Source organism: Oncorhynchus mykiss, chromosome 28 (assembly GCF_013265735.2).
Source record: "Oncorhynchus mykiss isolate Arlee chromosome 28, USDA_OmykA_1.1, whole genome shotgun sequence".
Taxonomy (NCBI): domain Eukaryota; kingdom Metazoa; phylum Chordata; class Actinopteri; order Salmoniformes; family Salmonidae; genus Oncorhynchus; species Oncorhynchus mykiss.
Genome location: NC_048592.1, coordinates 20,455,995 through 20,480,604, shown reverse-complemented (window position 1 = coordinate 20,480,604; position 24,610 = coordinate 20,455,995). Strand labels below are relative to the sequence as shown.

At 40.9% G+C, this 24,610-nt stretch overlaps 1 protein-coding gene and 1 long non-coding RNA gene across 7 annotated transcripts; one reads left to right on the top strand and one right to left on the bottom strand.

Annotated features, from left to right (window-relative positions):
• Positions 1-5,325: 5,325 nt before the first annotated feature.
• LOC110508707 lies at positions 5,326-7,572 on the bottom strand. Its single transcript, XR_002471347.2, has 3 exons — positions 7,493-7,572; positions 6,008-6,049; positions 5,326-5,792 (listed from the first exon to the last, which is right to left on the bottom strand). It is a non-coding gene; the product is annotated as an uncharacterized LOC110508707 (long non-coding RNA).
• Positions 5,560-19,106, top strand: LOC110508706 (E3 ubiquitin-protein ligase RNF152-like). Of its 6 annotated transcripts, none has more exons than XM_021589436.2 (3): positions 5,680-5,809; positions 17,833-17,888; positions 17,975-19,106. In XM_021589436.2, the coding sequence occupies exon 3, from the start codon at positions 18,178-18,180 to the stop codon at positions 18,703-18,705; it is 528 nt and encodes a 175-aa protein (XP_021445111.2). In that variant the 5' UTR covers positions 5,680-5,809; positions 17,833-17,888; positions 17,975-18,177; the 3' UTR covers positions 18,706-19,106. The 6 variants fall into 6 exon arrangements, with proteins under 6 accessions (XP_021445109.2, XP_021445111.2, XP_021445113.2 ...); XM_021589437.2 differs by lacking the exon at positions 5,680-5,809 and adding an exon at positions 7,716-7,842 and having other exon boundaries at positions 17,839-17,888; XM_021589433.2 differs by lacking the exon at positions 5,680-5,809 and adding an exon at positions 7,716-7,842.
• Positions 19,107-24,610: the final 5,504 nt, after the last annotated feature.

The following is a 24,610-nucleotide window of genomic DNA, read 5'->3' as shown; positions in this document are numbered from 1 at the left end:
AAGCATGGCTACACATGTATTGAGTATAAGACTGTAACATGACAAAATAAAATGTTGATAAAAAAAATAAAAGACTAACAAGACCTTATATTGAATGACTGGAAACATTCATTCTTCATTCTGCCTAATAGCTTCCTTCTGCAATGATGAAACAAATACGAATTCCCTTCATCCTAAACTGAATAATAATACCCTGGAAAACTAAGACTGATGGTCATCAAAGACAATTCTGTCATAGGCTGCGTTTACACAGGCAGCCCTATTCTGATATTTATTCCACTAATTGGCCTTTTGACCAATTACATCAGATCTTTTCACATCAGATATTTTTCAGAGCTGATCTGATTGGTCAAAAGACCAACTAGTGAAAATATCAGGATTAGGCTAGCTGTGTATTCACTGCAATAGATACAATCTAATTCCAAATCAGGATTTGGATTGATGGAGTTTTTTGATCTGTTGTCCATCTAGGTCAGGATGGGAATCCAGTTCTTGGGGGCTTGATTGGTGACACATTTTTGCCCCAGCCCCAGCTGACACACCTGACTCCAATAATCATGATGGTCTTCAGTTTAGAATGCATTTATTTTAATCAGGTGCTATAGCTATAGGAGCTGGGGAAAAGTCTTACACTTATCAGGCCCTAAGGAAGGAAGTTGCCAATCCCTGATCTAGGTCTTCATCTCAGCTGGAGTCCTTCTTTGCTTTCCCCTCTTCAGTCTTTGAGGATTTGCTTTCCCTCCTCCAGTCTCTGGAGAAAAAGGTTTGTATGATGTAAAACCAAAAACTCATTACAATATAATACTGTTATATTTTCAACAGATGACATTTCTATAGACAAAATACTCACCAAATATGATTCAATCTTTCAGATACAGGAGACTGTATCTATGCATTGAAAACTGCAAAGGACTATACCTACACTATATATACAAAAGTATGTGGAGACCCCTTCAAATGAGTGGATTTGTCTATTTCAGCCACCACCTATGCTGACAGGTGAATAACATTGAGCACACAGCCATGCAACCTCCATAGACCAACTTTGGCAGTAGAATGGCCTCAGTGAAGAGCTCAGTGACTTTCAAGGTGGCACTGTCATAGGTTGCCACGTTTCCAACAAGTCAGTTTGTCAAATTTCTGCCCTGCTAGAGCTGCCCCCGTCAACTGTAAGTACTGTTATTGTGAAGTGGAAAAGTCTATGAGCAGCAATGGCTCAGCCGCGAAGTGGTAAGCCACACAAGCTCACAGAACAGGGCAGCCGAGTGCTGAAGTGCGTACCGCGTAAAAAATAATCTGTCCTCGGTTGCATTACACCGAGTTCCAAACTGCCTCTGGAAGCAACGTCGGCGTCAGCTTGGGGTTGTGTAAAACTCGCCACCATTGGACTCCTGAGCATTGGAAACGCATTGTGTGGAGTGATGAATCACGCTTCACCATCTTTACGAATCTGGGTTTGGCCGATACCAGGAGAACACTACCTGCCCAAATTGATAGTCCTAAATGTAAACGTTGGTGGAGGAGGAATAATGGTCTGGGGTTGTTTTTCATGGTTTGGGCTAGGCCCCATAGTTCCAGTGAAGGGAAATCTTAACGCTCCAGCATACAATGACATTCCAGACGATTCTTTGCTTCCAACTTTGTGGCAACAGTTTGGGGAAGGCCCTGTTCCAGCAACAAAGTGAGGTCCATAAAGAAATGGTTTGTCGAGATCGGTGTAGAATAACTTAACTGGCCTGCACAGAGCCGTGACCTCAACCCCATCGAACACCTTTGGGATGAATTGGAATGCTGACTGCGAGCCAGGCCTAATCGCACAACATCAGTGGCCGACCTCACTAATACTATTATGGCTGAATGGAAGCAAGTCCGTGCAGCAATGTTCCAACATCTAGTGGAAAGCCTTCCCAGAAGAATGGAGGCTGTAATAGCAGCAAAGGGGGGACCAAATCCATATTAATGCCCATGATTTTGGAATGACATGTTCGACGAGCAGGTGTCCACATACTTTTGGTCACGTAGCGTACATCCTTGATTGTTAAAGAGCAGTGTCGATAAGAATGGGCTCTCAACTAAGATCAGATCACCCATGACTCCCTGAAGTGACACCACCAACATTGGCTGAGCTGCTACAGTTTTGATGAGAAGTCGCCACGCAACACAGGATGCAATTAGCACACCTTTGAGCGGGAAGGACCTGCACTTTCTCGGTTGTCAGACTTCCCGGGAAGTCTGAATACCTACAGAGTACTCAGAAATGTTGTTGAAAGTGGTGGGCCTACAACCAAACATATAAATTATAGGTAAATAAGGGAAGTTTGTGTGGGCAACAAACTTGTGCAAGAAACAATATTTGTGGATTCTTTATCTAGCATATAGGCATCATTATTTTACTTTTGGAATGGTTTCAGAATTATTTACTAAACACTACAAAACAACTCAGGTCAGATAAAGTCTTATTAGGGAGAAAAACAAGAACACAAGGTAGTCTCTGTACCCTCCTCCGAATAACAAAAGCACAGTGTAAGGGAAACATTCTGATAAAGTACTGAACTGATATCACCCAGACTGAGGAAAAAAATAAAAATAAACTACTCTTAGATACAGTATTACCAAATGGAATATTTTTCATAATTGGGATCCAAATGAAGAATAAAGTACAGTGTAGTGGTGGAATGTGTTAAACGTTCATGTAAACATACAGTACATGGTAATACATCAATTGAATAGTGCAGTAGTGAAATGGCAGCAGCTGTGGGTTGTAAGATCATGATCATGCACGCCACAAATTACATGTAACTAACTATAATTTCCTTGCATTTTCTTTTGCGGGTGCCTCTTCATTATCTGGATAGACACTTGTGCTTTTTAGCTAACGTTACCACCCATCAAAGCAGTGCAGCGTGTAGTGAAGCAAAACTATAGTGGTCAAAAACATTCATTTTGGGGCGATTAGGGAGTGGGTCTGCAAAATACCATCATATCAAGCAATTATCCCATTTAAAAAATGGTCAGATATAAAACAATATATTATATATTTTATCCAATGGATTATAACTTTCTGGTAAAAAAAAAAGTGGAGGTGCAAAACCGTAAGGGGATAAAATCTATGTCAATTTGCTCCATGACTCAGACGGCCAAGTGGACACAAGGTTGTTTGGCTCATCTCAGTTGCGAAGAGGAAGAACTTTGCAGCTGTTTCTGATTAATAAACAATGCCATGCTGGTGGGTGGTAACAATGAAATAAAACCTAAAAAGAATTTGTATGTCATATCATAGAAAAAGACAACATATTCACACAGATTTGCACGGAGTGGGCCATTCGGATTTGGCTCTTCAAGCCCAAACACAGAGTTTACAAAACATTAGGAACACCATCCTAATATTGAGTTGCATCTGTTTTTGCCCTCAGAACAGCATCAATACGTTGAGGCATGGACTCTACGAGGTGTCAAAAGTGTTCCACAGGGGTGCTGACCCATGTTGACTCCAATGCTTCCCATAGCTGTGTCAAGTTGGCAGACTTTGGGTGGTGGACCATTCTTGATACACACGGGAAACTATTGCGTGTGAAAAACCCAGCAGCGTTGCAGTTCTTGGCGCACTCAAACCAGTGTGCCTGGCACCTACTACCATACCCTGTTCAAAGGCAATTAAATACTTTGTCTTGCCCATTTACCCTCTGAATGGTACACACACACAATCCATGTCCCAAATATTTTGAGAATTAAAAATCCTTCTTTAACCTGTCTCCTTCCCATCTACACTGACTGAAATGGATTTAATAGGTGACATCAATAAGGGATCATAGCGTTCACCTGGATTCACCTGGTCAGTCTGTCATGGAAGGATCAGGTGTTCCTAATGTTTTGTACATTTGGACTAAAACGATGACTTATTGACTTAAATTATTGTGCAACATCATGGGTAAGCTCTGGCCATCGTCTTTCAGCTCTAAAAAGTTTCAACTTCATGAATTAAGCTATATTGTAGTAATGTTTGGTTTCATGTAATATTTTGCTTTCAAATTAAAGCTCCATCCAGGTATTCACAGAGACAATGTCCACTTTTCTTTTCAGGTGATTATCAACTTGGGTTGTATGCATGTTTTTTTTCTGTAGGATTACAGTTTAGAAGAGCCACTGACTATCCAGGGACACAGGCTGGGTTGCAGAGATGATTGGACAGGAAGACCGACTGCAAGGAGAGGCTGACGGAGATGAAGGTTAGTAAAAATCTTTCACCTGTGGTACTGTTTACCAGTTTCACAACATTCAAATCACATCACACTTGCACTCATTTGCACATGCTGTATATAGATTTTCCTACCGTATTATTGATTGTATGTTTGTTTATTCCATGTGTAATTCTGTTGCTGTATGTGTCGAACTGCTTTGCTTTATCTTGGCCAGGTCACAGTTGCAAATGAGAACTTGTTCTCAACTAGCCTACCTGGTTAAATAAAGGTACAATAAAAAAATAAAAAACACAGCATTTGGTTGCATTCTGTAATTTTATGTTGCTTTTTTTTATCATTACAGGTTAAATTACAAGGACTGTCCTCGGAAGAAAGGGGAGAGGTGCTTGATCTGGTTGCTTCCAGTATACGTTGAGTGATTTTTGAATACCGGAGAGGCATCCCAGGGTCTCCAGACATCCCAGACGACGGACAACCTCGCTGGTGCAACTGCCTGAATTGCAGGGAGACTTCTACACCTACGACAAACTGCTGCCATTTCACCGCTGCACTATTCCATGTATTTATTAACAAGCATGTTTACATAACAGTTGAACTTTCAACCACTGCACTGTACTTTATTCTTCATTTGGATCTCAATTATGAAAAATATTTCATTTGGGGATATCTTTGTACAAACATTTTTTTGTGATGATTATTTTCCCCCAGTCTGGGTGGTATCATTACAGTACCTTACACCAGGGTTGTCAAACACATTTCATGGAGGGTTTAATGTCTGCAGGTATTGGGTTTTTCCTTTCATTTAAGACAACCAGTTGAGGGAAGTTCTTTACTAATTGGTGACCTTAATTAATCAATCAAGTACAAGGGAGGAGCGAAAACCCACATACACTCAGCCCTCCATGGAATGAGTTTGACACATGCCTTACTATGCTTTTTTTATTTGGAGAAGGTTACAGAAATGACCTTGTATTTTTGTTTATCTCTCTAGTAAAACTTTATTTGACCTTATCTGTGTAATCAGACCGACTTGTTTTGTACTGTATTTTCATCAGAGTAGTCCATCCATTTTTCTGGATATATACCCAACTGTAGGTCTGCTAATTTGAAGTGAAAACTGTCAATAGTATAGATATCCAGAAAAAGATAACAGCTTAGTAAATCATTTGAAAACCATTCCAAAAGTAAAATAATGATGCCTATATGCTAGATAAAGAATGCACAAATATTGTTTCTCACACAAGTTTGTTGCCCACACAAACATCCCTTATTTACATATGATTTATATGTTTGGTTGTAAGCCCTCCACTTTCAACAACATTTCTGAGTACTCTGTAGGTTTTCACACTTCCCAGGAAGTCTGACAAAAGGGAATGCTCAGGTGTGCTAACTGTGGCGTGGCGACTTCTCCTCAAAGTTGTAGCAGCTCAGCCATTGTTGGTGGTGGCACTTCAGGAGTCTTGGTTAATCTTATCTCAGGATCATTCTCCTTGGAAGCCCCAAGTGAGAGCCGTTCTTGTCAACATTGCTCTCGTTCTGCGATGGATGTGTAGTCCTATGCAGTTTTCAATGCGTAGACACAGTCTCATGTAGCTGAAAGAGAATATTTGGTGAGTATTTTGTCTATACAGTTACAGAATTGTAGTGTTGATATCTGTTGAAAATATAACAGCGATAACATGTATTATATTGTAATGAGTTCTACTAATTGATATTTGGGGGTTTTACATCATACTCATTTTTCTCCAGAGAGTGGAGGAAGAAAAGCAAATCTCCATAGACTGAAGAAGGGAAAGCAAACTGCATACATGTGTATGTAGATCAGGAAGGACTCCAGTTCAGATGTAGACCTAGATAGACAACAAATCAGAAAACTCATAATCTGGAATACGCTTTTAGCATTTGACAACTATGGCTGCGTAAAATGCAGCCTATTACAGAATTGCCTTTGAAGATCCAACCTTTTTACGTGAGTAAAGTACATGACGGATGAACAAATATAATGACAGATCTAAGAGAAACAGGTAAATGTGTCTGTAAACTTTCCAAATGTCGACAAAAGAAAAAACCTAGACAAAGTGGGATCTTTTTGTGTCGGATGAATTCATTGTGCGAGAAATGCAGGTGGAAACACATTTATGCACAAATATTGACATAACCATCATATAGAAGTAAACTTGGAGTCATATTCCACTGGGTGTCAATTCAACATTTATTCCACATTGGTTCAGCGTAACAATGATGTGTAAACAACGCTGATTGAACTAGTGTGTGCTCAGTGGGATGTTGTGTGGTCCTCCCACTACAACTCAAGAAAGCATGCAGTTTATTAGGCTACAGATGATAGAAGTTATGATGAACTTCACAGGATGGTGAAAGTGCATGGTGATGAGCTTGATGCTCCTTTCCAATAAATATTGAGGGTCTTATTCTGGCGACAAATATTGATGCTTGGCTGCGGTTTGACAAATAAAAATAATCTCGCTATTTTGTCCATAATAATCTCAATATATCTGCGAGATGTTGGCTAGAGCGCATGTGCCAAGACCAGAGACTGGCTCATAACACACATTTTTTTTTGTGACAAAACCATCAGTAGAGTTGAACATGCGATGGAAGCCCATTTAACTTGTGTTTTCTATTCAGTACATGGGGAATTTAACCGTAAAATTATTTTTTATGTGCATTACGTCATCATGCAAATACTTTTATCTGCAACAAGTCAATTTGACCGAAACACATCTCTGGTGGGAAAATGTGCATTTTGTTTTTATGTGGATTTTAGAATATTTGCATTAAATCTGTCACCAATAGGATAACAAACCTAGCTACCCACTCAGCACAGATGTCAGTGTAATGTCTTTTCCATATTGGTTCAGAAACAACGTTGATTCAACCAGTGTGTGCCCAGTGGTTAGTCTCAGATTTCCAGGGTACATTCAGTTTAGGGTGAAGGGAGTTAGTCCCCCCCATTTTTGGAGTTAGTCTTTTTTTTCCATCTTTGGAGAAGGAAGCTACTTGGCAGAATGTGGTGTGGTGGAGGCATTTGAAATGTGGATGGAAATGGGGATTATGATCAGTGAGGTATTTTGGACTCCAACTGATGACTGCTGAATTCTATAAACACAACACTTCACAGAAGCAAGATTTATTCACAATTGGTTGCAAAAGGCACTGCAGATTCCTTGTCTAGTAGTCACAAGTGAGGAATTTAAATATTTACATAAAAATTGTAATCTAAAAAGTATCCAAAACTCATCCTGATAAATAAGGTTGTGAAGTAGTTTACTCACCATGTGGTAGGTAGGCGCGTCTAACTTCAGGCAGAACAATAAGGGAGTTATATTAACCTGAGCCGCGGTGCACCGGCTTGTTGCAAATGACGTGAACTGGCAAAAGCACCAAGGATCTATTATCTGGCCCGGGTTACCCCGGTGGGAGGAGTTTACTTAATCACTTTTCACCACTAAGCAAACTCCTCCCACCGGGGTAACCCGGGCCAGATAATATAATCCTCTCATTGTTTTGACTGAACAGGAGATCGAGGGTGTGTTTAACTTTGTCAAAACAAGCAGGCTACTACAATAATCACTGCAACAAAACAAGTAACATATGTTCTGTAGGACTGGCATCACAAAGTACGGTAAGACGGTCTGCATGTCGGTTCTTTAGTTGCTGACTGATATGTGGGTTTGCGGTGTAGTTTCAGTTTGCATGTGCAATTCCGAACCTTGTTCAGTAGGCTGTCTACCTTCAAAAGTTGCCTGTCTTCTATGCTCGCCTCAGTTCAAGTTCAAAGCCGATTATGTCTACATGCTCGAATGCCAAAATTCAATACAGCAATAGCACTGCTTGTATCAATTGAAAAATAAGCCTACTTTTTATGGCATTCAGTGTTTACATAACCTTTTAAATTAGAGACATGCCTTTTAACTTTACTATTATAAAGCCTAATGTGTGGCTTCATGTAATATTTTGCTGTCAAATTACAGCTTCATCCAGGTATTCACAGAGCCATTTTCAGATGAATTCCCATTTAGACTTCATATTTAACCATTTTGAAGTTCATGGCAAAGCATTATCTTGCGCATGGAAAATCCACGGACTTTGTCCTAGAAGGCTAAGTTGGCTAATTAAAGTTAATGTTCTTTGTGCAAACTTTAGCACTTGGGATAGGCCACTGTAGTAACTGTGGTAACCAGGCCACAGCACAGTATCCCTACTGCTGATAGAGGGATAATTAGAGAAGCTGGTGAACTGGTTTGGTTGGTATGTCAGTCAGTACTAACTATTTTCATGTGCTTTTTTGGAGGGGGGAGGGGGTAGACATGCATTCTGGAACTCACGACTGCTTCTTCAACTAAACTTCAACCTGAACTAAGCCCATAAGATTACCTTGTTAAAGCTGCACTGCATGTGTAACAATGTGTGTACAGGTGTTTTTGGAGACCCCTCTGGCAATAATGCAGTTTTTTTCGTTGTCTATTTGAACACCTTTTTCCAGAAACCCCAGCGCTCGTTTGGCAGGGAGAGATGGCGAAAGTGGATGCCGAGTTCGAATCAAAAGTTGCATGTGTAACAATGTGTGCACAGGTGTTGGTGAAGATGAATGTCCTGAATGGACAATAGTCCAAAAATGGAACAAAAAGAAAATTGCCTAAAATTGGAGTGGAGTATATGTTTATGTTGGATAATTAATCGTTTCTTGTTGGAATCTGTTTTGTTGAGTAAGAATGCATATGCGGGAGACTGGTTTGAGGTGTTGAATGGTGAAGTATGTGCTGGGCAAAGTGGAGTCTGTCAGAGTGACCAGGAGTGTGGTCTTATTCTGATTTAATTTTATTTCTGAAGAACAGAGGAAGATTGCAGTGGGCCTCAAAATAATCCGGACAACAGAAGTATCGTGCTTTGAACTTCGGAGCAGAGCACTCATCGAAGGAGTCATCTCAGGGGGGTGACTGATGTTCAGGTTGAATACCTGAAGAGAAATCCTGGTATGGTTTGTACCTGGCGTCTGACTCGCTGGGTGAATGGGGAAAAAGAAGAAAGTCTGTTGGCCCTGATGTTTTATTTGTATTTTTTATATATATAAAGAGAACCTGCATGTGATGCTTGGTTGTGTAAGATACGCTGTAAGAGTTTTCGTCCCCAAACCATTGCAGTGTAAAAATGTGTAGGATTTGGCCATCTTTCATGTGTGTGCAGACGAACGGTGTGTATGAGGACAACAGTGTTTCAATTGTGGTGGGGATCATGATCCCGAGTTCCTGGGGTGCCTTATAAGGGTGAAGGAGATTGAGTTAGCAAAAGTTTGAGCGGTCAATCTAATCTCATGTGGAGGCGATTTTAAAAGAGTTGAGAGAACAAATGACGCTAGTGAAGATATGGTAGTGGATGCACCACAGCCTGTAGTAAATGTTTGCTGCCAGTCAAAAGGTACACTGTGTGTTTAAAAAGGTGGATTTCTGTGGTGTTCATTGCCGGTGTCAAAGAAACTGGATATTATTTTGGCTGCGGCAGAAACGTTTTTGGGACTTCAGGAGTTTACATTGGAAGACTTGCAAAGGGTACTGGTGCCGGAAGATGGCCCGCCCTCCCAGGCTCCCCTTGAGCCTGTGTTAGGGATCAGATCTGTTTTTACTTTTAACAGAAAAGTAATTTGATTTTAGTTTATTTTTTGTAGTTTGTATGAATATATCTCCACCCTGTCCCCACATCGGTGGCAGCATGCACGCTAATGCCAATATACCATGGAAGAACCCCAGCTTTCAGAGTAGTCGCCTGTGCTCAAAAGTGCTCTCTGCAGGAAGGAAAGATGGGCGAAATGGATGTTCTGTTTGATACTGACGGCGTGTCGGGAGAAGATGAGAGCACAGAGAGTGAGAATGAGTGGTCTACAGTGGTGAAAAAGACAAGAAACAAGACAAGAGGTGGTCCTATTTTCATTTTTTGTGAGTCCGTGGAGCAGGAGAAGTGTGTTTTATGCCTCAACGATATCAGTATGGAATGTTTTCTGTTTTGATTTTCGAAGAGGGGCGTCTATCAAGGGGGTTATCTATAGGGTGTTCTAATTATCATTGCAGGCTAAAGAGCTGTCCTTTTGAAGAAAGGGGAGAAGAGCTGGTTGCTTCCTGTCTGTCTGGAGTGATGTTTTACATCATGGAGAACCAGAGAGCTATCCCAGGGTCTCTAGACATCCCAGACCACAGACAACCTCGCTGGTGCGCCTGCCTGAATTGCGCATGGAGACTCCTGCACCTTACAACACACAACTGTTACCATTTCACCACTGCACTATTCCATTTATTTAAGTACCAAATACTTTCCATGACTACACTGTACTTTATTCTTCATTTGGATCCCATTTATGAAAGATATTCCATTTGGTGGTATCTCTGTAAGTACTTTTATTTTTTTCTTTGTCTGGGTGATATCAGTTCAGTGCTTTACCAGTTCAGTAATTTTTAAGAATGCTTCCCTTACACTATGCTTTTGTTATTTCGATAAGGTTAGACACACTACCTTGTATTCTTGTTTATCTCCCTAATAAACACACATTTTACATATAGGGATGCACAATATATCGGTGAACTTATCGGAATCCGCCGGAATATTTTCATGCGAATATTCTAAATTCCGCATGAAGAAAATATGTGCATTTTCCCACCAGGGTTTCCACCAAACTGACTTGTTGCCATAAAAATCAGTGCATGATGACATAGGGCACACAAATTGCTTAAGTTCTAAAGTTCTAATCTAAAGTTCAATGCGTTTCCATCGCATTTTCAACTCTACCGATTAGTTTTGGTACAAAGATTGATGGGTTAAATAGCAAATGTGCCTACTCTGGTCTTGGCATGTACCTGCGAGCTGTTGGCCAGAGCGCACAAGTAAAGATCAACATGTCACCAAAATAAGACCCTCAATATTTATTGCAAAGGAGCATCAAGCTCATCACCATGCACTTTCACCACCCTGTGAAGTTCATCATGATTTATAGTGTGTCCAATCACACACGCATCTTTTGACAACTGGGTAAAATATTTTAATTGTGTAGATAATCCTCTGAGAGCCAATGGTCCAAAACTCATGTCTCTATCATTATCAGTTAAGTTATTATGGTGTTTACCTTTGTAGGGTGGCCAAAATTATGGTGACTAAATCAATGGAGGGCCAGAGCAGGGGGAAAAAAAGTAAAGTAAAAATTAAGATTTTTTTTCTTCTTCGATGTCAGCCAATCAAATCAGCTCTGAAAAAGAGCTGACTTGAAAAGAGCTGATGTGATTGGTCAAAAGGCCAATTAGTGGAATAAATATCAGAATTGGGATGCCTGTGTAATATGCAGCGTTTGATATAATTGCCTTTGATGACCATCAGTCTTAGATTTTCACGATAAATATTCAGTTTAGGAGTTAGTCTTCTTTTCCAATAAAAAATAAAATACTATTAGGGAGTATGGCCATTTGATTAATTGTTCAGCAGTCTTATGGCTTGTGGGTAGAAGCTGCTAAGGAGCCCTTGAGCAAGGCACTTAAACCTTAATTGCTATAGGGTCGTCGTCAATGGCTGATCCCTGGCCGTGACCCCACTCTCCGAGGAGTGGGCTATGCAAAAAAAACAAAACATTTCAATTCATACATGCGTATAAAATACTGTATGTACACTTGAACTAGCAACGTGCAGGCCCCAGCTACCTTAGATCTGTCTTTTTTAGCCATCTCTAGTTCCTTGCTTAAATTTTACGCTTGCGACTCTTTCATACACGTGCTTGTGCCTGTCGTTTCTTCCCTTTAACGTTGCAACCATGTAAATGTTTGTAAAGTTCTGTCAAACACACCCCGGTAATGGCTGAAATGGGGTCAATGTCTTTCATCAGGGAATCGTTTAATACAGTTTAAATGTTTACAAGTCATATGCGCTGAAATGAAAGCATCTTCCGAAAAATTACTTATATTGTTTGATTTCACAAAAAAACTTCAGGTTTGTATAGATGTGTGTAATCTAAAGCCAAGCATGTCGATTTGTAATCCAAGGCCATCCTGCTATTGACACAGAATGTGACAACAACAGTAATTAATGAGGCAGTGTAAACTGGGCTGGTGAGTGCAGGTAGGCCTAGACAGCACATTTCTGGTGGTTGCAAACCTTCTCCACCCATTTGTTAATATATGCAAATACTCCCTTTATTTTATACCAAAATATTTAGAATTCCCACCCAAGTCCTTCATACATTATTTGCCTGTGCAGTAAAATGTTTTAAAATCAAATTTTATTGGTCACATACACATGGTTAGCAGATGTTAATGCGAGTGAAGCGAAATGTTTGTGCTTCTAGTTCTGACCGTGCATTATCGAAAAAGTAATCTAACAATTTCAAAACAACTACCTTATACACACAAGTGTAAAGGAATGAATATGTACATATAAATATATGGATGAGCGATGGCCGAGCGGCATAGGCAAGATGCAGTAGATAGTATAGAGTACAGTATATACATATGAGATGAGTAATGTAGGGTATGTAAACATTATATAAAGTGGCATTGTTTAAAGTGACTCGTGATATGCTTTATTACAGGGATTTGTATGCGTTGTGGAAGTTGGAGTAGCAATGATCCAGAATGTGTCGTGCATTCGATATGCTGATAATTTAGGGAGCCTTGTTTACAGATTAGCTCTGTTAAAATCCCCAGCTACAATAAATGCATCCTCAGGATATATGGTTTCCAGTTTACATAGAGTCCAATGAAGTTCTTTCAGGGCGGTCGAGGTATCTGCTTGGGGGTGATATACATGGCTGTGATTATAATCGAAGAGGATTCTGTTGGTAGATAATGCGATCGGCATTTGATTGTAAGGAATTCTAGGACAGGTGAACAAAAGGACTTGCGTTCCTGTAGGTTGTTATGATCACACCACAACTCGTTAATCATAAGGCAGACACCCCCGCCCTTCTTCTTACCAGAGAGATGTTTGTTTCTGTCGGCGTGATGCATGAGGAAACCGGGTGGCTATACCGACTCTAACATATCCGTAGTGAGCCATGTTTCCAGGAAGAAGAGAATGTTACAATCTCTGATGTCTCTCTGGAAGGTAAACCTTGCTCGAATTTCGTCTACCTTGTTCTCAAGAGACTAGACATTGGCAAGTAGTATACTCGGGCTCACCGCTCCTGTCTACGGAGCCTGACCAGAAGACCACTCCGTCTGCCCCTTCTGCGGCGTCGTTGTTTTGGGTTGCCTACTGGGAGCCGATCCATTGTCCTGGGTGGTGGTCCAAACCGAGGATCCGCTTCGGGAAAGTCGTATTCCTGGTCGTAATGTTGGTGAGTTGACGTTGCTCTTATATCCAATCGTTCTTCCCGGCTGTATGTAATAAGACTTAAGATTTCCTGGGGTAGCAATGTAATGAAATAATACATAAAAAAACAAAATACTGCGAAGTTTCCTAAGAACGCGAAGCAATGCGAATGTGAAGCGAGGCAACCATTATGTGCTATCATTCAGTCAATATCTGATAGATTTTCTGTTTCTACTTGTACATGTGTGAAATAGGACAAATGTAAGCACCTACCTAATATTGTTATTATGGAAGGTTAGTTTTGTACTCGATACATGTGTAGCATACCTTTTTTGAGCTTGATCAAATATGGAATAACATCATCTGTGCAGTAGGCTAGAATTGGGATGGTATGTCCTCAATACTCAAAGTAAATCCTGGATAGTTCATTTTCCTAAACAGCTGAGCTACATAGATGCCTATCATTATAAGAAGTCTACTTTGTTATTTGTTATATTATTCCTCTTCTTGGACAGCTAGGTGAAACAAAACTATGGAACAGACAAGGTAAAAAATACTTCGCTAAAGTCTGTGCTTACTGATCTGATTCTGCTCCTATACTCGACAATGGTGGGGCTGGAAATGCAGGCATGCCAGGCATTGATGTAGATTTATTCATTTTATGACTGAAATTATATCTGAAAATATATTTTCAAGAGCTTGAACATCAAGTAATGAAGCCCAGTTCAGATTCAACTGCCGGCATGAGACCAGACGAGATCAAAGTTAGTTTTAGAATGTTGTGTTGTAGGCTACAACAGCTCAAGACGACGAGCAGTGTTGCCAATTATTTTTGTTGCACAAATGCGGTCCCCAATGTAGCATTTTCGCCCCCTCTCCCGCAGCACAATCCCTTCCCTTGTGTTTCTCTGCCGGTGTGTGCACCTTTGCTGTAAGGTGGTTAAATACTACAATAGAAACTCTCGTGGTCAACACTCCCCAAGATGTCGCTAGCCTCTTTTACCAATAAAAGTCACTGGAGGGGCCTGACACCTCCTTAAAAAAATATAGTGACAAAGCTGCAAAACTGAAGACAAGACTTTCAGTTGAGACAGTTTGTAGCAAAGGAGTGTCATGAAATACACGCATTAGATAAATATTGAGATGCATCCAGCTGCAGACCCACAGCAGCCTGTGACTAAAACTAGCCTGTCATTAAAACCAATACTATCGCCATCTACTGGCTTTGGTTAATCCCTACCACATACATGTGAACTCCTTTTTTTCCCTAGAATCCTTTCCTCCTTTCCTAACTTCCTTTCCTCTCTACTGGCTGTGGTTAATCACTACCACATATAGGTAACTGCCAAAATAAAGGGATAAAAAGTATATTGAAAGCAGGTGCTTCCACACAGGTGTGGTTTTGGAGTTAATTAAGCAATTAACATCCCTTTGTGCTATCATCATGCATAAAAATGCCCCTTTGACCATTATTTTGGTTACCAAGACTAGAAGAAGAGATTTCAGGAGCTGATTGTGAACTACAAGTGGAACCAGGCTGGACACTCCCCTATCCTCATCAAAGGGGCCACTGTGGAGAAGGTCAATAACTTCAAATTCCTTGGCGTACACATCTCAGAGAAGCTGACATGGTCTAACGGTCAAAAATATCATCAGGGACCCCAGCCACCCAAACCATGCCTGGTTCTCCCCGCTTCAATCACTTAGACGTAGGCAGTACAAGAGCATCATGGCAAAAACTGAAAGAGTGGCCAATAGTTTCTATCCTCAGACCATCAGGCTGCTGAATAGCCCACACTAGTCAGCTACCAGCTCCCCCCTCCTGCTACTTCCCCAATGGACATTATTTTATTTCAGTTAGTCCTGAATGTTGGAGCTCGAATACTACCATTTTCACACTGTACCTTGCAACCACACCTGCAACCCTGTACATGTGACTATTAAACAAGGGGTCTCAAAGGAGCATAGGGGATTTAAAGGGTATGTGTCTCAGTCATCAGATTTCAACCCAATTGAATACTTATGGGAGATTCTGCAGTGCCACCACCATCAACAAAACACAAAATGATGGAATTTCTTGTGGAAGGTTGGTGTTGGATCCCTCCAATAGAGTTTCATACACTTGTAGAATCTATGCCAAGGCGCATTGGAGCTGTTGTGGTGGCCCAACGCCCTTTTTAAGACACTTTGTTGATGTTTCATCAATTGTATTATTTTACCTGTTACATGTGAACTTATCCTTTCCTTCTTCCTTTCCTCTACTGGCCATGGTTAACCCTAGGAATGGAGGAAAATATGTTGGAAAAGGGAGCTAGGTAAGGAGTCTAGGAAATGAAAGGGATCTAGGAAAGGATGAAAGGATTAAAGAAAATTGAGTGTGGAAAGGAGCTAGGAAAGGAGATGATGGAAAGGGATTTATGGGATGGAGGAGAGAGAAGGAAAAGAAAGTGCGCTAAGACAGGAAAAATAGGAAAGGTAATGAGATAGGAAATTAAGCTAGTAAAGGAGGAGATGAAATGGAAGGAGGAAAATAAAGCAGGAAAGGGAGCAAGGAATGGGATCTAGGAAATAAAAGGAGGAGTTCACATGTATGTGGTAGGGATTAACCACTGCCAGTAGATGGTGATGTATTGGTTTTAGAGACAAACTGGTTTTAGTCACAGGGGGCTGCAGCTGGATACTATTGTAAATATCAGCAAGCTAGACTAGATATGTGCAGCAAAAAAGCTAGCTATCGCTCTGCTTGGCTAGCTGCTTGACTGAACATAATGTTAGTGCACTGTTCTTTGATTGGCTAAATGGATCCGTCTTGTCGTAAGACTTCGGCTAAAGATTTGAATCTTGGAAACTCCAACCAAAGACATCACACGTTCTAAAACTAGACTGCTCAGATTAAACAAACTGTTGCGTTGTGTCTCAATTTACATATCTGAACTGGGCTTTATAATCATGGCTAGGCAATTCCGTGCCCGTAGACTAGTGTGAAGAAAAGTAGCTAGCTAGAGCTAACCAATATCAACATGACTTTCAGACCAGACTTCAGAAATATAACAGGTAACGTTATACACAAGTTGGCTAGTAACAACTATCTTGTGAAGCCACATTTTATAATCAAATTAAACAAACCAATGTCAGTCAGCTAACAACCTAGCCACAATAGCTAACATTATCAAGCTAGCTAATACGAACTAATGGATGCGTGTCTTGAAAACAATAATAAAAACAAGTAATCCAAAATAGAGCCCTAGAATGAATATTTACAATTAAATATAAAAACCGACATTTAACTTTATATCTAGAAATATATTATATCTAGTTAGCAATATTGTACCTTTTCAGCAGAAAATATGCAAACTCTGTCGTTTTTGAATCCCTTCAATCAAATGTATTTATAAAGCCCTATTTACTTCAGCTGATGTCTCAAAGTGCTATACAGAAACCCAGCCTAAAATCCCAAACAGCAAGCAATGCAGTTGTAGAAGCACGGTGGCTAGGGAAAACTCCCTAGAAAGGCCAAAACCTAGGAAGAAACCTAGAGGGACCAGGCTATGAGGGGTGGTCAGTTCTCTTCTGGCTGTGCCGGGTGGAGAATATAACAGTACATGGCCAAGATGTTCATAGATTACCAGGAGGGTCTAATAATAATAATTAATAATCACAGTGGTTGTGGAGGGTGCAACAGGTCAGCACCTCGGGAGTAAATGTCAGTTGGCTTTTCATAGCCGAGCATTCGGTTAGAGACAGCAGGTGCGGTAGAGAGAAAGTGTGAATGCAGATCCGAGGTTTACTCTCGTCTTGGCATGTGCTTTATTGCTATCCGTTTTCGCCTGTCTGCTCTCCAAAGTTCTCTGTTTCTTTGGCGTATATGGAGGAGTAGCTGCTGCTGGGTTAGGTCGTTGGCCCCTCGCGTCTGCCATGTCTGTAAGATAGCTATCTCTGCTCGCCAAGTTTGAACATGGGCTCAGCTTGCTAGCTATCATACCCCTACCAGTTAGAATATCCCTAAGCTACGGAAACACGTCACTCATTATTCACAGCACAGAATATGTTGGGAAAATCTGACCCGACAGGGAAAATTGTTGTCAGGCAGGCTAGAGGCGCAATATTATTACTTTTGATTCACATTGGATGAACACTAGTGACTTACTGGAGCAGAAAAAAGTTACAAAATGCCGCTTTAAGAAATATGCAGGAACTTTGCCATGGGGCTGCTGAGTGATAAACATCTAGTGGTCAACATTCTTGCCAGATCAGAAACAGGTTTGCTCATTTGCTTAGTTTCTTTTCCTGTTTAGGTTAATGACAAAATAGGCTTATTGTGCTTTATTCTTAGTCACAGGGTCTTGAAGCGGACACACACAGAGAGCTCAGTGGGCAGGACATGACCAGGTGGTCTTTTTGCTTTTTCAGTATGAGTTATTTAATGAGGATTACGGAATCACACACTGACTTGACAAATGTCTTCTCTCTAATAGGGTTGATGGAGCCAGACATGGATTAAACTAAGTACTGTGACACAACATCTGTAAAGAAGAGAGGAGGAGAGACGTCAAGAGCAGAAACATCTGTAAATCTCTAAGGGTTCCCTAATCTGCATATTCATACCACGGGAACCACAGACTGTTTGTGGTTTGACATCTTGTGACTGTCATTGACACAACAGACCAAACTCATCATAATGGAATCTCTCTCACAACAAGAGTCCATTCTAGATTGTCAGATCTCACAACAAGACTCCATGTTAGAATGTCAGATCTGTTTCAACTATTACAGTTCGTGGCATAGGCCCAAGCTCCTGGACTGCCAGCACACCTGCTGCTCAGTGTGCTTGACCCAGATGAGGATGAGCCAGAGTGAGCTGCGCTGCCCCTGGTGTCGCTGTGTCACCACTTTGCCCCCAGGGGTCTCTGTCTCCCAACTCCTAGATGACCCGGACACTATGGCCATCATCTCTGTCCCATACACACCTGTCTTCATACGGCTTCCGTGTAATGCCTACCTTCCAGTAGAACACCATGAGAGGGCTACAGGGATGGAGGAGGAACATGGAATGAGGGAAGGGGAGGAAGGTAGTTGTAAGAGCGCATTTGGGACCAGGTTCTGCTTAGTGGCTGTTGTGGGATTTGTCCTACTCTTACTTGTGTACATTATACTGCACAGCATGAACTGCAACTCAGAACGGTTCACCATGATATCCTGTGGCTGAAAGACTTGATGATGATAATAATAAGCTATTTCGGATCTTTATGTCTCACTCCCCAAAATTACAGGACATTGTCACAATGCCAACATTCAGGCTATTTCTTAACCACAAATAGTACTGCCATACTGAGTAAGGAAATGGTTGCCATACTTTGTATTTCGAATGTGTTCAGATATATTGAATCATTATTTATTTATTTTTTTCAAATGATTTCTCATGTCTTTGTGCAATAGACAGTTAAAAAATTAAACCAATCACCATTATGCTTCTCTGTTGTGATTCACCCAGAAAAGCACAAATCAAATGTTATTGTCACATACACATTTAGCAGATGTTATTGCGGGTGTAGCGAAAGGCTTACTTGTGTTAATTCATATGAAAAACATAAAACTGACCCATTTTTAGAGGTCTGTGATTTGTATTTCTTCAAGTCTTCCTTTTCACCTACAGATGCTATTTGACTTTTTTAGTGACATTTTAATCTTTAGGTCCCACACAATCAAGGCTCTAAATTAATATTTTTAAGATGGAAGAACTGTCAGAAAAGCAAAAACTTTTTTGCCCTTCAAGACCTGAATCCAGACAGCTGTCAATACAGGGTTTACTCTAATCATTTCATCACTGGTAAGTCAAGTCTGATCGATTTCAAGTTTAGTTTCACTGTTTTGCTAACCATGTGTTAGCCAAAATTAGCTAGGCTGGATCGCTTGTAGTCTAGTCACAAGCATGTGTCGCTTGGGTTTCAAGTTTTGGGGAAGCACTTATTTTTTTACCATTAAAAATGCCCCTTTTATAACATGCCTCTAGCATTGCATTTGCCGACTAATGTAATCCTACTATTCCTAATGTGATGAATAGATTGGATAGTGATGATTTATGCTATTGATAAGCACATAGTGGCATAGGCTATATCAGAGACGTTTCTTTCCGTTGCACTGAAAAATTTGGCTTTTGTCAAACATTTAATGCAATTATACTACACTTTATAGGACTGGGGCGTGGAGACCTTAGCAGAATCTGTTTTTAATAATACTCTACTGACACTGATAACAGATCAATAAAAACGACCTCGTCTTGAAAGAAACCATGTAATCTAGGCCGAAAAGGGATCCTGGCTAAAAGGGATCCAGCTTTTGTCAAATGAATGTAGAAGGTTTAGCTAAAATACAACAAATTTTTTTTCTGAACCTTAACCTAATTCTCCTAACCTGCTGTGTAAATTCTCCTAATCTGTCATGAAATGTCAAATATTACATTCATTTGACAAAAGCTGGATCCCTTGAAAAAGGGAGACGCAAATTGTACAATATGACATCCATATCAAAAATTGAATAAAATTGTATTTGTCACGTGCCGAGTACAACAGGTTGCCTTACAGTGAAATGCTTACTTACAAGCCCTTAACCAACAATGCAGTATTTAAGAAAAATAAGTGTTAAAGTATTAACTAAACAAGTAAAAAAAAATATATATGTATGTATGTATGTATGTATGTGTGTGTGTATGAAAGAGCAACAATAAAATAACAGGCTATATACAGGGGCTACCGGTACAGAGTCAATGTGCGGGGGCACAGGTTAGTCAAGGTAATATGTACATGTAGGTAGAGGTAAAGTGACTATGCATCCATAATAAACAGAGTAGCAGCGTTGTAAAAATGGGAGGGGGAGGGGGAGGGGGGGGCAATGCAAATAGTTTCTGTAGCCATTTGATTAGCTGTTCAGGAGTCTTATGGCTTGGGTGTAGAAGCTGTTAAGAAGTCTTTTGGACCTCAATTTGGCAATCCGGTACTGCTTGCCATGCGGTAGCAGAGAGAACAGTCTATGACTAGGGTGGCTGGAGTCTTTGGCGATTTTTAGTGCATTCCTCTGACACCGCCTGGTATAGAGGTCCTGGATGGCAGGAAGCTTGGTCCCAGTGATGTACTGGGCCGTAGCACTACCCTCTGTAGTGCCTTGGGGTCAGAGGCCAAGCAGTTGCCATACCAGGCAGTGATGCAACCATGCTCTCTGGTGCAGCTGTAAAGCTTTTTGAGGATCTGAGGACCCATCCCAAACCTTTTCAGTCTACTGACTGTCTTGGTGTGTTTGGACCATGATCGTTTGTTGGTGACGTGGACACCAAGGAAGCTCTCAACCTGCTCCACTACAGCCCGGTTCATGAGAATGGGGGCGTGCTCGGGCCTCCTTTTCCTGTAATTCACAATCATCTCCATTGTCTTGATCACGTTGCGGGAGAGGTTGTTATCCTGGCACCACACTACCAGGTCTCTGACCTCCCTATAGGCTGTCTCATCGTTGTCCGTGATTAGGCCTACCACTGTTGTGCCATCGCAAACTTAATGATGGCGTTGTAGTTGTGCTTGGCCATGCAGTCATGGGTGAACAGGGAGTACAGGAGGCGAATGAGCACACATTCCCGAGGGGCCCCCGTGTTGAGGATCAGCGTGACATATGTGTTGTTACCTACCCTCACCACCTGGAGTGGCCCATCAGGAATTCCAGGATTCTGTTAAGGAGGAATGTGTTCAGTCCCATGGTCCTTAGCTTAGTGATGACCTTTTGAGGGCACTATGGTGTTGAACGCTGAGCTGTAGTCAATGCACAGCATTATCACGTACAGTAGGTGTTCCTTTTGTCCAGGTGGAAAGGGCAGTGTGGAGTGCAATAGAGATTGCATCATATGTGGATCTGTTGGGGTGGTATACAAATTCGAGTGGGTCTAGGGTTTCTGTGATAATGGTGTTGATGTGAGCCATGACCAGCCTTTCAAAGCACTTCATGGCTACAGATGTGAGTGCTACAGGTCGGTAGTAATTTAGGCAGGTTACCTTGGTGTTCTTGGGCACAGGGACTATGGTGGTCTGTTAAAACATGTTGGTACTACAGACTCGGTCAGGGACAGGTTGAAAATGTCAGTGAAGACACTTGCCAGTTGGGCAGTGCATGCTCGGAGTACACTTGCTGGTAATCCATCAGGCCCTGCGGCCTTGTGAATGTTGACCTGTTTTAAAGGTTTTACTCACATCGGCTACGGAGAGCGTGATCACACAGTCATTTGGAACAGCTGATGCACTCATGCATGCTTCAGTGTCGCTTGCCTCGAAGCGAGCATAGAAGTTACTTCGCTCTTCTGGCAGGCTCGTGTCACTGCGCAGCTCGAGGCTGTGCTTCCCTTTGTAGACTAATAGTTTGCAAGCCCTGCCACATCTGACGAGCGTCGGCGCTGGTGTAGTACGATTCAATCTTAGTCCTGTATTGACATTTTGCCAGTTTGATGATGATCTTTGTCGGAGGGCATAGCGGGATTTCTTATAAGCGTCCGGGTTAGAGTCCCGCTCCTTGAAGCGGAAGCTCTACCCTTTTAGCTCAGTGCGGTTGTTGCCTGTCTTCCATGGCTTCTGGTTGGGGTATGTACGTACGGTCAATGTGGGGACGACGTGATCGATGCACTTATTGATGAAGCCAGTGACTGATGTAGTGTACTCCTCAATGCCATCGGAAGAATCCCAGAACATATTCCAGTCCGTGTGCTAGCAAAACAGTCCTGTAGCTTAGCATCTGTGTCATTTGACCACTTCTGTATATCCTGGAGGACATTATTTTCCCACAAAACTCCAATGGTAATAACCCAATGATAATTTGATAAGTTTATTCATAAGAGGAAGGAAAATGTATGGTCATTACAGCATATGACAAAAGCCACAATGGGATATGACAACCTAATTTGTTGACTTGGTTGTTCCAGTCCAACAATAAATGATATCCATATGACATTAAAACACCCATTAAAAACAACCAAATACTTAAGAGCCCTGATTTGTATATGTGACCTGAATAAGTGATTTTCTAACATCAGGTGTGCTTCTCATTTGTTTATGTACTGTAGGTTTACCAGCTGACCTCTATCAAGACACCCATGTCAACTGGATTCCCACTGTGAAGAGGAGCAACATCAGTTTCTCCTTCAACTTGATACTTTTCCAAATATGAAAGGAGACATCCCTCAGTTATATGAGATGGTTGTCATATGCTGTGCTTTGGACAATCTGAATGATTCTGTTGTGTCAGATATGTAGAGAGCACCTTCACCTTGTCGTCATGACTAAACTGCCCCCTCAAAGTGTGTGTGTGTGTGTGTAATTTGGAACTTGTAAAAGACTATTGTTTGTATTGTAAACATACTGTACTTAAATAATATATTGTTGTATGGGTGAAATGAAAGTATTTTGCTATCTCTTCTTTGCCTAGCCCCATTGAATAAAAAGCATTTCTTATAGCCCAACTATTGTCTTTATTTTACCATTTAAACACATTTCACGTAGACAATGTAATTGTCGTGGTAGTCTTAGGCAAACAATCTTCATTATCACAGTGGCACCGCCAAGTGCCACTTAGACCTTCTGGGAGAAAAGTATCTGGCATTGAACTTGGTGGTAGTAGTTGTATGTTTGAAGAGAAGGATCCCATCATTTCTTGCTTTGACATTTCACCACCTAGATTACAAGGGTTGGATTTGCACTAAACAATTTCATGTCAGCACAAGGCATGTACCAAATCTAGTATTATGATTAGCCTCATACATTATCTACTGGTATTGTTTTTATATTGAGAACATATATCTGAAAAATGTGCGAGTTAAGCTATTCTCTACTTCAGATGCACAATGTCAAGTGGTGCATTGCAAATTCCCATAAGGTTAATGCCATCGTACTGTAGGGCAGTGGTTCCAAACTCCGGTCCCCTAGTACCCCCAACAGTACCATTTATTGTAGCCCCGGACGAACACACCTGATTTAACTTGTCAACTAATCATCAGGCTCTCTGAGTTGACTCAGGTGTGTTTGTTCGGGGCTACAATAAAAATGTGTGCTGGGGGGTACCATTGCTGAAGGCCTATGGTTGAATTGGTGTTGAATGCCATTAGCATCTGCGAAATGGGTTCACATCGCTGATTTCCTGAAAATTGTGACAATCAACTAATTGGAGAGCTTTTGACTGAACAAAAAAGTTATGTTAATTTGAAAATACAACACAGAAACAGACAAATTAGAGACAGATTCCCTTCCCTTCTTTATTGCAGGATTGTGATCTGTGATTAATCAACACCAACACTAGTTAATCTTGAATAATAGTTCAGGTTAAACACAACTTCAAAGATTCAACACTATTTCATATAATTTCAAAGTGTACGAGTACGCTAACTAATATGTAGAGGTTAGACATTTTAGTAACAAGTAGGCTATTACTACTAAAGCATAATTTCAGGGGATCAAAAAAAAGTAAATACCAGAGGTGGCCAACCTCACTCCACTGATCCATGATCTACTGGGTGAGCAGACTTCTGTTCCAGCCCAGCAATAGCACACTTGATTATTAACTAATGAGGTTTGATACATTGAATCAGGTGTGTTAATGCTGGTCTGGAACAGAATCGTGCACACCCAGCAGGGTTGGCCTGCTCCAGTTGTAATAGGTTTATACATTTGTGTGTGACTTTTAAACTGTATTTTTTTGTTTACATATAATCTCTTGCGAAAGTCATTGGGACCTCTTCATCTGCAGACACAAGACAGAAAACATAACAAAGAACAGGCTGCATTATAATACAATTAGATGGCCCTGAATATTATGTTGCTATATATCTCTGTCTTCAGTTTTTCTCACCTAGGGACAGGAACTGGAGAATATTTTTATAATGTCCTCCCACAAACGTACATGCTCTATCCTGAGTAGCCTACTCTCCCTTCTCTGACAGCTGGAACTGTTAGCTAATCCTTTCACTCTCTTCCATGATTTTTAGCTAGCTAACTACCTAGCTTCAAATGCATTTAGTTAAACAATAAATACATCAAGATGGCTAACTAATATGACGTTAGCAAGCTGGTGATATTTAATTCAATTAGCTA

Bases quoted from the DNA above. Each gene is read 5' to 3' on its own strand.
- LOC110508706 (XM_021589434.2), top strand. From the start codon at position 18,178: ATGGAATCTCTCTCACAACAAGAGTCCATTCTAGATTGTCAGATCTCA.